This window comes from Electrophorus electricus, chromosome 3, assembly GCF_013358815.1.
Source record: "Electrophorus electricus isolate fEleEle1 chromosome 3, fEleEle1.pri, whole genome shotgun sequence".
Lineage (NCBI taxonomy): Eukaryota > Metazoa > Chordata > Actinopteri > Gymnotiformes > Gymnotidae > Electrophorus > Electrophorus electricus.
Window position 1 is genome coordinate 17288847 of NC_049537.1, and position 13764 is coordinate 17302610.

Consider the following 13764-nt stretch of genomic DNA (forward strand, 5'->3'; position numbering starts at 1 on the left):
TTGATTTTATGCCACTTTATTTCTGATGAAGAACTCAACTTTTCCCTTTTTCACAAGTGACGCTTTTCAGACCTTTGGTTTGCATTCATGACAAGTAAAAATGCAAAAAAAACCAAAAAACAAACAACAACAACAAAAAAACCCCACTACAATTGATTAACTGAAGGAGCTAAATTAGTGCATTTTGTAAATACTGCAATGCAAGTTAAACATATTTAAACTACACCACTATTAATTCATACAACTAATGTGCCTTATGATCTTTATAGAAAACTGAGAAATTAAAAAAAAAACAAAAAAAAAAAAACAACCAACCAACCAAACAAACAAACAAAAAAAAAACCCTTCCAGGTTGTTCACAATACCTTCTCAGGACCAGCCCAAGACTGTTTGTTTCACCATCAACTGCGAGAAGAATCCTACTTGAGTGGCATACCAGTCTATTTGCATGTGTGATAAGGTATACATTCTGAATTCCCCACCAATACTGTAAAAATCTTGAATTCATTTCTCTGAAGGCTAAAGGCTCCAGGGCTTGAGCAGTGTTGTGTTGCTTGATCTGGCTGAGGAACATACATTGTGTTTTAAAGCCTAACACACACACACTTTTTTTTTTTGTGTGTGTGATGCATTAGATTCTGAGCTAGGTGCAAGACATGGTTTTACATCTGGACAATGACCATTACTAATTACGTGGGATGGCAAACATTTCTTTGCCTTGTATAAAGTTTCTCTTTTATGCAGTTTTTGCTTATTTTATATTTACTACTATCATTTCACAAACAGTTCAAAGCAATACCACAAATTATGAAAACCATCACCGCCAAGTAAATGATACACTGGAGCTACTTTGGAACAAACAACAAAATTGAGTACAGGCAGATTATTTAAAGGTCATTTAAAAGTCTAGGCTATAATAATAAACTGTGATTAATTTCTGATAGCTCTGCATATAGTGTAATTTGTGTGTTAATCAATCATTGTCCAATTGCCACAGGTAAAGCCAGATAATTCTACTCTGTTTCAGTCACAATGCTTAATATCTATTCTCACTTTCCACATGCTGAGTCAAGGGCTCGATCTCTATGTACAACACATATGCAATATCTATTTTATATGGTTTAAAAATATATAGCCTTAACATTCATATTAAGATACATTAAAAACCTTAATAGACTACCATATGCACATACTGTTCATTATAGCAATGAGAAGATGGAGCTAATGATTCTACAAAGTACATCATAGTTTATCATGTTGATACACTAGGTACTGGTACTATTAAAAATAGTTGTTTGAATTTGCAGCTACATGTGACCTTTCAAACTGGGATAATTATTTAGTTTCACCTTTTTAAGTAAATTTGTCTAAACTCCTATTGACATGAGGTCATGTGCTGCTATGAAAGTTAATTTTAAATCTGAAAGCAAAAAAAAAAAAAAAAAATTGAAGAGGAGCCAATATTGGTGGAGTCAGTGCCAAGAACAGTGCTAATCACTGTGTTACATTGATTTTGGAGTGTAGGGTCCAAAAACCTAGCTCCAACTAATGCTTTGATTATGTTTTATTATTTAAATATTATACCCACCTAAGCAGTCAAAGTAAACACATGTTGGATGTAATAGACTGAGAACAGAATTTTCCTGTTACAGAATGAGAAGCATGTTTAGGCCATTAGAGCACTTGAACATGAGATGACCTGCCGAATCAGTTAAAACAATCAAACAAAGAACCCCCACCCCTCCCCAAAAAAACACCTGCTGCTAACAAACACAAATGTTAATATGTGCTTTCAAAAACAGGCATAATACATACTTATTTACATACTGGAAAGTGTGAACAGTTGGAAAAGTTAACATACAATATTCAATAATTGACAATGCTCTTAGCATTATGAAAAGTTCATTCAATATGGAGTGAAGGTTGAATTTGGCCAATTATAAACCTTGAGCAGATTGGGCCGTATTTTCCCAATCTTGGTCTGGTTTCTCAGGACTGAGAGTCATTATCGGCTAACGTACCCCTCCAAGGAAGCCCACTATGAGGAATAGGGATGTCTTGTAATTCACAACTTAACGAAGTTGTGAACTTCGAAGCTTACAATAATTTCAGGCATGCATGCACATAGGTCAGTAAATGACAAGTCTGACATCCTTTATGCAGCATGAGTGGTCCCCTAAAAAACAGTTCAACAAAGTAACTAAGTACACACACATTTGCAGATCTACAACTCTTAAATCTACACTTCTTCCTATAACTAAAGAAACAAAAAGGTCCATTGATGGTGATACCTAGAACACACCAAAGGCAAGTAATGTGGTCGACAAGTTCTCAAAGATGAATAAGTCCTTCATAGGTGAGGAAGATACAGCTGTTACTATGCACCACTATAAGATGAAGAAAAAAGACTGCAATGTATCCTAAGGTATTATGAAAAAGTGAGATGCAGCATTTGTCCTTAGATACCTAATATTCAACCATTATAAGAAAAAATCTGTTAACGTCATTTGCCATGGTCCGTGTATTTGCGTGCATTTTCCCTACAAATTGCAAAAAAATTAATTGACAGATTCTAGCTACTATTATGACCCGAAATCCATCTGTGTAAATCAACTCAAATAAAATCCAAGAGCAAAGAATGCTGTTAATTTGCTTACAATTCAAAAGTACCACTCATGTTCTTAAGAGCCAAATTATCTCCAAGTAGTCTACAGCAAGACCAACTTCACTGTAAATTCACTGCACAACTAATAGAAGAAACCATGTCTGGTGATATTCAGAACACTAGAGACTTGTGTAACAACAGGAAATGCTGCTCCATTACTGCGATTACTTAATTTACTTGAAAATGACTTCAATCAGTAGAATAGATCAGTACTAAAAATCACAAAGAACTACTGCTAATGAAAAAAAAAAAAAGCATTGTAAACTTTACTCCAGATCAAAGATCAAAGACTGCCATCTATGCAAAGAATGAAAAGGTTTGCTTCTTAGGTAGGTTCATTGGGCATAGAAAATCTCCTGAGTTGTATTTCTAAGCTCCTTACAAGAAAAAAATTAAAAGCATATAGCCAAACAGATCAACGGCTCAAAACAGAAGTGCTGATCATAGATAAATTTTGCTTCTCTATATAGTTAGTACTGATCCAGAATTAGTAGTGATCATTTTAGATTCAGAATAATTTGCTAACAGCAAGCAATTTTACATTCAGCTTGATTAGAAGATAATGGAAAGTGTAGAACTGACACCATGCAGACCTTTAAGGAAGCACATAAGGGTGTATGGTGACAGATGTATGACAACTTTAGGAGAACAGGAAAGAAAAGAATCTTCACAAAGATCCACAAAATCTTTACTTACCTTGTCATGCAAATAAGGGGTTTTTGAAAAATCCACACAAAGTAGAGCGTGACTAGTGCTTTGAAGGACTACTTTAACTGTGTGGGTTTGGACTGTGACATGTAGACTGACATGTAGTGATTTAAGAAGACAGCTTTTTGAGAAAGTGGGGAGGGTTGGTAGGGACAGTTTCCATGAACAGAAATTGACCTGCATAGCACCCTGAGTGGGGCTGAGATTACGGAGGCTTCCAAGGTGGTAGCACTGTAAAATTCATCTTAACCTTCATCTATGACATCACTGTCCTTCATTCTGTTCTCCTCAATGATGAAGTGAGAGGTGGGAGTAAATTGGAGAAGATCTGGCTTAGTTGCGTTAGACTGCATCAGCAGCAAGTACGTTCTCTGGTTACGTCGGAGGGCTCACGACGTAGCTTCAAGCCTCTGACTCCTGAGCTGCCACCCATGTCTAAAACTGGAATCCTTTGACCTGGAAAAAGGAGATTATATACATAGCACTGGAAAAAGAATTTGGATGGCAAATACTCAATTTCAATAGCAAATAAAGGTTATTTAAACAAAAATCAAATGTGATTTCTTTGCCTTTAAATTAAGACTAATCCTGCTGTAAAACTGCCAGTGGAGAAGAAGAGGAGATGTGCACTGTGAACCACAGTTCTTGGTGAGAGTAGAAATGGCATCAGCACTGATCCTTGTATTTCTACAGATCATTTGTACATTGGACGCTAACCTGCTGTACTGGCTAGGATGTATTCTATGAGTAAATGACAAAGCACTTTTTTAAGTCGCTCTGGATAAGAGCGTCTGCTAAATGCCATAAATGTAACTAATTGAGCTTCCTTACTTATCTCAATGAAGAGTTCATTGATGTTAATAGCATTCTTGGCACTAGTTTCAACAAAAATTGCATGGATGGAGTCAGCATAGTCCTTGGCATCCTTCTCTGATACTTCTCTGTAAAACAAATGACAGAAGTAAAAACATTCAAGAATGACACAAAAGGATGTTTATAACATTAAATAATATTAAAACATGCTATTACAGTTATTAAATTAACAGCAAAAAATTTATTTTTGGTGCAACTCATTGCCCTTAATATTTAATCTGAACAAGATGTATAACCACTATTTGAAATGTCTTTAATTTCTTAAGGTATAATTATGCTTTGAGTGAATTTGTAATGGTTTACATTGTAATCGCGTGTGTATGTATGCATGCATGCATGTGCTATATAGGCATGATTAATGTGTTTTATGGCTAACAAGACACATGTAAGCCACCTGAGACCTGTTACACTCATCAGATTGGACAGGCTTCAGACCAACCAGTGATAACAGGTGCACGTGCTCTCAGCATAACAGGCACACAGCACAACACACACGTGCGTGCACACATTTCTTTCCCAGTAACCAATGTCTGACCAAAGTGTAAAGTGTTTTAATTGTTTAATGTAATCTATTTTAAATATGTTTACAGTTAAAAATATGTTTACAGTTTTGCAACTTAAAGTCAGTATAAAGTAAATTCAGAGATTTGTTTCTAAACACATTATACATGTTATAAAATAATTGCAGAAAACATGAAAAGACTGAACTATGTAATACTGAATTGTGGAGTTAAAAGTTTTTCATTTGTGTTCAGGATTTTTTTGGGTGGGCCTGAAACCATGGCTCGGTGATGGACCGCTCCCATAAAACTATAACACTGCAAAAATTAGAGCACATTTTCCTACTTGATCATAAGTAACAATCTGCACCTATTTTTGCCTAGTACTAGCTAGCCAGCTATGCCTTCATCGCATAAACACATCTTTCCTGGAATCCAGAATTTACAGATCATTCTCCTTACTTAAACTTCCTAAGAATGATGAGATTGAGAAGAGGTTGGTTGATTATACTAGCTTTACATAATTACTTAGCAATTTTAGTAACTTCACAAATTTTGTCAGAGGTGCAACAAGCTAGCTAGCTAATGTAATTTCACATGGTGCAGCCTATCATCACTTTCATGTAACATTAGCTAACTAATGTAATATTCTGCTTATTCCCTGAGCGAAAACAATTTTTTAATGGTGGAGTGCAAGAGGATGTCTGCTAGTTTAATCTGCGACTATACAGGCAAATAAAACTATCTGGTAAAGTGACAAAATAGGTCTTGTAAATGGAAGGAAAAAAGATCATTCTCTATTACAGACTGAGAGGAATGAAGTTGATTCTCAGATAGGTCAGTGTACTCTGGCTCCAAATTGGATTCTGGTTCTGGTAGCTCAAACATATACTTCTAGCTGTACAAGTTCAAAAACGCTGCTAGATGGAGCATATGTTTTTCAGGTTGTAGTGGCAATTGACACTTGAGACAGACTGCACCTTTCCCACAATTGGGCATGGTTCAGCTCTTTCAGTGGACACTCCTCCAATGTATCAGAGCAGAGAATATTGCTTATTTGTTCACAATTTTGAAATGAAACTTTATACACATTACATTTTTTAAATATTTCAAATTTGGCTCATTGGCTAATACCACAAAATTATATCTGTGGTGTGACAAACTCAAACACATTTATTACTGCTTTACAAAATCCTGAAATGGAGACCGTTGGTGACAAAGTTTTTTTTTTCTATGTAGTGCAGAGTCTCATTCCAGTATATAAAATGTAGGCATATTCTATTGCAGCTTGGGAAGAATGTGATTTTATACTCAATGTCTGGTCTGAACATTTGTGGTACAATTGCAGTTCATCCATTTCTCGTTTTCCTTTTCCGGGTTATGGTTTTGAGAAAGAAAAATATGACCACACTGGCAGACCTCTTAATCTGCCAAACAAAACAGCAGTGAACCAAGACATATTGCTGACCCTGCTGGAGGAGTGAAGCTATTCTAACTGGAAAGATGAGTCATGGATCATTAAAAAGGATTTTTTTTTTCGCAAGTTGAGATGATGGTCAGTTTGCATATTTTACTGAGCTGAGCCAAGGTGAGCAGACAGACAGAATATTTTCATCTGCTCATCACAGATAAAAACTGCACAGCAAAGAGACAAGGGGTATAAGAATAAACCTGGCATCAGAGAGATCACACTTGTTGCCAGCGATAGCAACCACTATGTTGGGAGGTCCATGTTGGCGAAGTTCCTTTACCCAGTTCTTCAGAGTCTGGAAGGATTCCTTAGAGAGGGAGAGGGAAAGATGTGTTCAGTAGAAAATGTAATAGTTGTGTGCAAATTGTGTTTTATTGCCTTAAATTTCAATTTGTTCCCACACTTACATAAGTGATCATTTATTATAATTTATTCACCCATGCATATTTATTCACCCATGCATATTAGCTCAAGAACATGAGTTAATAAACAAAGTGTCAAAATATTCTTGCCCAATTCATATCAATGTTGGTCTGGTTTCCCTTTTTGACATCTACTAATCAAATAGTAGATGACAACTGGAACCTGACACAGCAGTACAACAAAAATGGTGTACAGAGTATTTTTAGATTTAATTTCATCTTACTATATATAATGATACATATCAGCTGTTATAGAGCACTTTGTATTTTCTTTGTATTTTAACAAATAAGAAATCCTAAAAGATGGCAATAGTTTATATATTTTAGCTATTAACAGTTGAGGTCCATTGTTAATTTTCTAAAAATCCTATTGGGATCTGTTAGTTATGCATTGTTTAAGAGCACCAGATAGCCATATCAGTTAATCATAGTAAATACCTGTAACACCCTAGCAACAACCACCATAACTACTTTGTAAATCTAGCAACCACTTGGAACTCCAATGCAACAACTTAACAACCACCTAGCAATGACATAGCAGCCATTTAACAATGGCATAGCAGTCACCTGGGACACAAACAACCTGGAACACCATAGCAACTAGTTAGCAACCATCTAGTAACAGCATAGAAAGCACCAGAGACTCCCTAGCAACCACTTAGCAATGGCACAGCAGTCACCTGTAAACTCGTAACAACCTGGAACACTATAGTAGCCAAGTAGCATCACCTAAGAAACAACCTGGAATGCAATAGCAACCAGTTAGTAACCCCATAGTAACAGCATAACAATCACCTAGCAGCTAATGAAAACCAACCACCTAGAATATCATAGCCACCACTAGCAATGGCATATAAATCACCTTGGATATCATAGCAAACACCAAACAACATAATAGCCACAACCTACAAATTACTTAATCTGGGCAATCATTCAAGTTGCTTTTATCTATCCAATATTATATCTCCATTCCACTTTCTTTCATTCTCACAAACATAAAATGACATTCTCAGGAGAAACAGTTCAATATTGTAAGTGATTTTAGTTTTCCACACATTTCACATTCTTTAACATTTAAACTATACATGTATATTTAACTTGCTTTTATAATTTAAATTTCATAAGTCACAGAAAAAACATCACAGGTGTTCAGTCTTAACTGTTCCTGTTTGGTTGAAATTAAAATCCACAGTAGCTATTTGCAGATAAGGCTTGACTCTACATTTTATGATATGACCATGGGCTATTACATATTGAAAGAAATATATAACATTCATAAAACTACATTCAAATCAGTGCAATTATGATTATATCTTATAGTTTGTTCTTTAAAGGATGCAAAGTGGGTATGCCGATTCAAAGTGAACATATCTGTGGGTGTTAATGTTAACTATAAGCATACAGCTAGAGATCTGGATCTTATTCAACTAAGAGCTTTCAATTATTCTAGTGAGAGCCAATATAGAAAGTCATTATGGGGTTTTTCTATTTCCAGGATTCCCATTCTGAGTCAAATGTCAAATTCCCTGAGTTTCCCTGACTAAAAAGCTGAATTTCCATGACATTTCCTAGAAAAACAGGCTGCCCTTGTTAAATGGGCACAGAAAAAAAAATCAAGTTACCATAACAACCACTCACATAATATGGGAGACGTATGAAAATATAATTTGATAAATGGTAACTTAAATTTAAATTTAAAGATGCTACAGACAAAACTCCCAGATATTCCATGACTTGACCCAAAAAGTAATAAAAACCCCTGACTTTTCATGTCTGGAATAAACTTTTTAAAGGTACATTAGATTACAGAAATTCCATAACCTGTGTGACCACCATATTTCATACTTTGTACTGTTTGTCAATTTATGACTTATTCAGTTATGAGTCCCTTATTAAGCAATTCAGTATGAACTGAGAGGTCTACATTTCTATGTCTACTTCTAGGCAGCTATAGATAGAAAAGTGTTGAGTGTACACTATGCATAGAACTGTAGCTGTGCTTTTGAAGCAAGATTTACACAACATCCGCTGTTTTATATTAACCTTATAATGTGTCTTCAGCAGTACAGTCAGTATTAAAATGGTCAAGAAATGATTGTGTACCTCTTTAGTGATATCAAATACAATGATGGCTGCAGCTGAGCCTCTGTAGTACATAGGGGCAAGGGCACGGAACTATATATGGAGAGAGGGGGAGAAGGACAAAGATTAACAGAGATTATTATTGATTTATTTTAAAATATGGTAAAATTAAACACAGGTGTGTCATCTTTGTCCACCATTATGCCTGTGGAGTAACACCCTAGAGTATGAAGACAAGGTTACAAGGATAGAAATTTCTTAAATGGTGAAATTTCCCTTAAAATATCCCCTAATGCTGAAAGAGCTCCAATAAAACCCATTCAGACATTATGTTGCCTCATGTCATTTCTTCCATCGTTTAAACAGAACTCCTGAGAGATGTGTGTGTGTGTGTGGGGGGGGGGGGGGGGGGGGGGGTTAGCCTTTGAATTATCTTTTTGTACATTTTTGCAAAAAAATCTTTTAAACTTGGACTCTGAAATAAATTTATAAATAGAACACTTAATTAAAAAGACAGATTAGTGACTGCACTATGTAGCTGAGAAAACGTGAGACACGGACACAAGTAAAGACCACCGTGCATGATTTTTGAATATTTCTCAAGGTTAAAGTCATGTTATCAATACCCCAATTGTCCAATGCCTTTTTATATTCAGCTAAAATCAAAGGCACATTGACCATAGATTATATAAATGGCAGGTGGTCTGGTTAATTACTATACCACCTTATGACCTCAAAAAGCCACCTTCAGTTGCCATTCACCCAGTACAATTGTGAGTTACATATTGAAGCTTTTTTTTTAAAACTAAATGTACTCCAAACACCTATTGGGTGCCATATCTTAAAGGATGAATAAGCTCAGAATTTTGTCCATTAACAATTTCCAGCCTCAATAAGCCAAACATCTGCAAGTAACTGTCACAAAGGAAGCTAGCAATCCAAATATGGCTGCTAAATCATGCAGTACCAGGAGCTGACTCTGGAAAGGGGCTTCAGGACTGATTGTGGATGAATTTGTTTTGTAGTCCACAGGATTGTAATTTTTTTCCTAAGTGTTACCTACAAGTCTACATGGCACCTTGCCTGAAAGAGTGAAAAATCCAGTGCAAATTTTGGTCAATGACTCAAAGATGAATTATTAGCATAATGCATTTTTAACTGTATTATCCTTAGTACAGCTTTGTCAGAAGAGCTTTCTGGATTTCTAAGACCGCAGTTCATTTCTAAGTCCGGATTCAGGGACCCCTGAGACAAGGCAACTCAGGAAGCCTTGATCTCAGAAAGCCTTGACCTGAACATTAACCAATCACATTTTAAATACAATCTACCCATAACTCTTACCAACCATTGCCTGATAGAATGGCACAATACATCATCCAGGCCTCCTTTTGTGGCTATATTCAGTCACTGTAATTGGAAAACTGTAAGCAAAATTATGTCATAGTATGACAGCTGGACCATGCAGAACACTCTAAACACATGAACGACATAGTTTCTAATAGTAACCTAGCCAAACATACCTAAAATACATGTGCATCACAATGTGCTTCAGACATGGTTTATTTGTTTTCTGAATGTAGGGTACTTCTTGTTATCTAAAACATAAGAAAGGATTATAAAAACAGGTCAGGAAATAAGCGCATCTTAGTCTTCACTTGTAATTCTTGACAGGTGTGAATGAGGTGTAATTATAGAGTTTGTCAACAACAATGTAAAGGAGATTCTCACTCCACATAGGAAAATGTTATGCACCTCTGCTGTTCTCCACCTCTTCTGATAGAGGATTTCACAAAAAGTACAAACTTAGAAAGTCACAATACTTCAACAGACTTCTTTAATGTTTTGGGACTTTTGCAGAAAACAGTATGGTAGCTTTTAAGAGCTCTAATCATATCTGTGATCAAATAGTATTCAGCAATCAACTATACCATGTCAACCACTATGCAGAATGACTGATGTAACTATGATGTTGCTGAAGCAGGTCCATTCAAAGGCCTATAAAGGTCAAATGTCTACTAGTAAACTACAGAATAGGTTGTCTTGACAAAGAATCTCTTCATACGCTAAAGACACTCTTCATGGGGTTACTCGGGTAGTCTATGCCACAGATTTTCAATCCAACCCTTGGAGGCTCGAAGACACATATCCTAACACACCTTGATCATGTAATCAAAAGATGTGCTGCACTTAGTTACCCAAGTTCTGTGTGATAGCTGGAGTAGCTGGAACGTAACAAAAACCTGGGCTTTGGGTGTCCCTCAAAAACTGTATTAAAACCTATGGTGTATGCAATAAGGTCTATAAAAGCATTCATTTAAATAGTATTTCAGCCCTTCAGCAGAACTACAATACACCCCATATTAGGTATCGCATATTTAGTATTACAGGCCAACTCATAAGGAAAACATATTTCTTTGATTAAATTCTCGCTAACAATCATCATCATCTTACAATGTCAATTCAAAAATGTTAATACATATACCCTCCCTGACTGAATAAGCTTCAAATTAACATAAGGAAAAGGACATAGAAATAGTAGGAGCAATACATGAGCAATGATGTGATATTTTAGGAGTGGTATTAAGCAGCTCCATCCAAGAAAAGATAAAAACAGAGGGAAACACTGCCCCCTGCCAAAGAATATCATAACACTGTTGGAAAAGAGAAAAGGAAAGTTTGACAAGTCACCAGTATATTACTGTTTGCAGTGGTATTTTAATGAGATTGATGTGTTTACCCTCTCTTGTCCTGCAGTGTCCCAGATGAGGAATTTATGGAGCTCATTATGGTACTGTACAGTCTTCGTCATAAATGATGCCCTGCAAATTAGACATGGAAGGAGTACAGTATTCTGCTAACTGATATAAAAGCACTTAAAAGTGAGTCACAGGGGCACTCTAGATAATAGCATTTACTCAATTTTTAATACTTTCAACAACACATAGCAAACACAGATCTTAAATATATTTTTTAATTAAAAAAACAAATTCTTTTTTGCAGTACAAAGAAAATTCTAAAGGCATTTGGTTTATTTCTGGCTTCCTGTATCTAAGGATATACAAAGCAGTTTATCACAACAGAAATTAAGTGAAAAGCCATTTGGTGATATATGGTAATACACAGCATGTCCAATATGTGAATGGGCTTTGCAATGATCTTACCCAATTGTGGGATTAATGTTGGGATCAAAGCTATCCTCCACGAATCTCCACACAATACTTGACTTTCCAACCCCCGTGTCCTAAGAGAAAGTGTAACAGTATCAACTAACAATTCACACATTATAATCATTCATCAGCAACACATGGAATGACTTACACATCCAAAATAGGCACTTTTCACCATGTTTCTAGAGTTTGGTAGTCAAGTTAAATATGTAAATATATAAATAAATAAATCTTTATTTATATAGCACTTTTTAAAACAAGTCTCATAGCTTAGTAAAGCTTCAAATAAGCTACATAACAGTAACAAATCACAAGAAGCATGCATAAATAAAAATATGCATCATTCACAGCTAGACATGTTTTATTGTATATGCATGTTAAACTGTTCTAAGTCAATTCAGTAATTAACAACTGAAATATCCATAAAGCCTCCAACTCTAAAAGTCAGACATTTAACTAAGATGATTACGATGCAGTTTTCTATCATTTTTCCCCCCCAAAATAGTTTACAATCTTAATTTTCTCAAATAAACACAAACAATAAAGAAGTGTAAAAAACCTATTTAAAACTATTGTTCCTATTAAGACATCTTATCTTGTAAATGTAAGTAAAATTAATTCTTTGACATCTAGTAAACAAGTCAAAGATCTACATCTGGCTAAATTTGGAATCCTAAAATAAATTATTGACAGACAAATAACCATTTAAGTATAAAACACCTGTTAGGTATATAAAATATATCTGTAATAAGGCATTTTAAAAAGAAAATTATACATATGATGTTTAGTAAAATATTATTGTTCCAGGGGTTCGTATTAAGATTTAGGTTCTTGACCTGTAATCTCTTGACCATGAAAAGATACTAGGCCTAATTCAGGGTGATACTGGATTAAAAACTATGTCCAATAAATATTTTCATACAAAAATGTTTTGAGTGATTTCCATTCATTGGGAATTTGATTTTACATGACTTTTACTGACAATTAGTAATTTTATCTAGGGCTCAGTCTATAAATCTGGAGAAGACGACATGCCTTAAGTAGAAGAGAAAAGGTTACCACGCAGTGTACCTACTTCTCCTGTTTTCTTGCATGCGTTTCCTAAATTGCTACAAGAACATGAAAAATGTCTTGCAATATAAATATCCCTTTTACCTTAATAAATTTCAGAATTAAAGACCGAACTCTCGTGCAGTTCTACACACCTTCCTTCATCAAACGGTTGCAACCTTCAAGATAACGAGTGTTAGGTTAACTAACCTAGCAAAGTTAACCCACGTTATCAATTACAGAAGCCCATCTAGCTATCCTAATTCTCATTATCAAATAATTCTGCCACTAATTATTAATAGTACAAAATCCTATCAGAATAAGTATCGTTAAATATATCTTACCCCAAGAAGACAGACTTTCAACTCTCTGAGCGACATATCGATCTCCAAAATAAAACGTTCCTAAACATTCCAGACAGTTTAATAAAAGCGCACTAGCTACTTTTATTATTTGACGTTAGCTAGCTAGCTTAGCTAGTCAGCTACCCTATGGGGAAAGAAACTACACAGGTGTTTAGTCTTCTAGGAAATTGGAGAATGTATATTTGATGTGAAAATAGGACTCGCAAACATACACAAACGTGAACCTAATACTAAGTCACTAGCTAATTGCGTTATTAGCTCTTCGGGCAGACAGAAACAACACTTGAAGCGCCATCTTGAAGTATGGCTGATATGTCACGTGATATATATTGTCTTAATTTTTCATAAAATATCGATTTGTTAATATTGTATTTCTTCTTATATTTGTGATGTTTTAGTTTTGATGCTTATTGGCTTTTAACGTATAAACTGCGACATAGTATTGTCCAAAAATTGTACCA

General features: G+C 35.2%; 1 protein-coding gene across 1 annotated transcript; it reads right to left on the minus strand.

Annotated features, from left to right (window-relative positions):
* On the minus strand, positions 1-13604 carry rab22a (RAB22A, member RAS oncogene family). Its single transcript, XM_027010744.2, has 7 exons — positions 13283-13604; positions 11883-11962; positions 11459-11540; positions 8743-8814; positions 6418-6524; positions 4205-4314; positions 1-3829 (listed from the first exon to the last, which is right to left on the minus strand). The coding sequence occupies exons 1-7, from the start codon at positions 13316-13318 to the stop codon at positions 3726-3728; spliced, it is 591 nt and encodes a 196-aa protein (XP_026866545.2). The 5' UTR covers positions 13319-13604; the 3' UTR covers positions 1-3725.
* Positions 13605-13764: the final 160 nt, after the last annotated feature.

Excerpts from the sequence above, each read along its gene's own strand:
- rab22a (XM_027010744.2), bottom strand. The coding sequence starts at position 13,318 with ATGTCGCTCAGAGAGTTGAAAGTCTGTCTTCTTGGG. Across the intron at positions 11,963-13,282 it reads TGAAAGTCTGTCTTCTTGGG|GACACGGGGGTTGGAAAGTC; the intron begins GTAAGATATATT and ends ACTTTCTCTTAG. Across the intron at positions 11,541-11,882 it reads AACATTAATCCCACAATTGG|GGCATCATTTATGACGAAGA; the intron begins GTAAGATCATTG and ends TCTAATTTGCAG.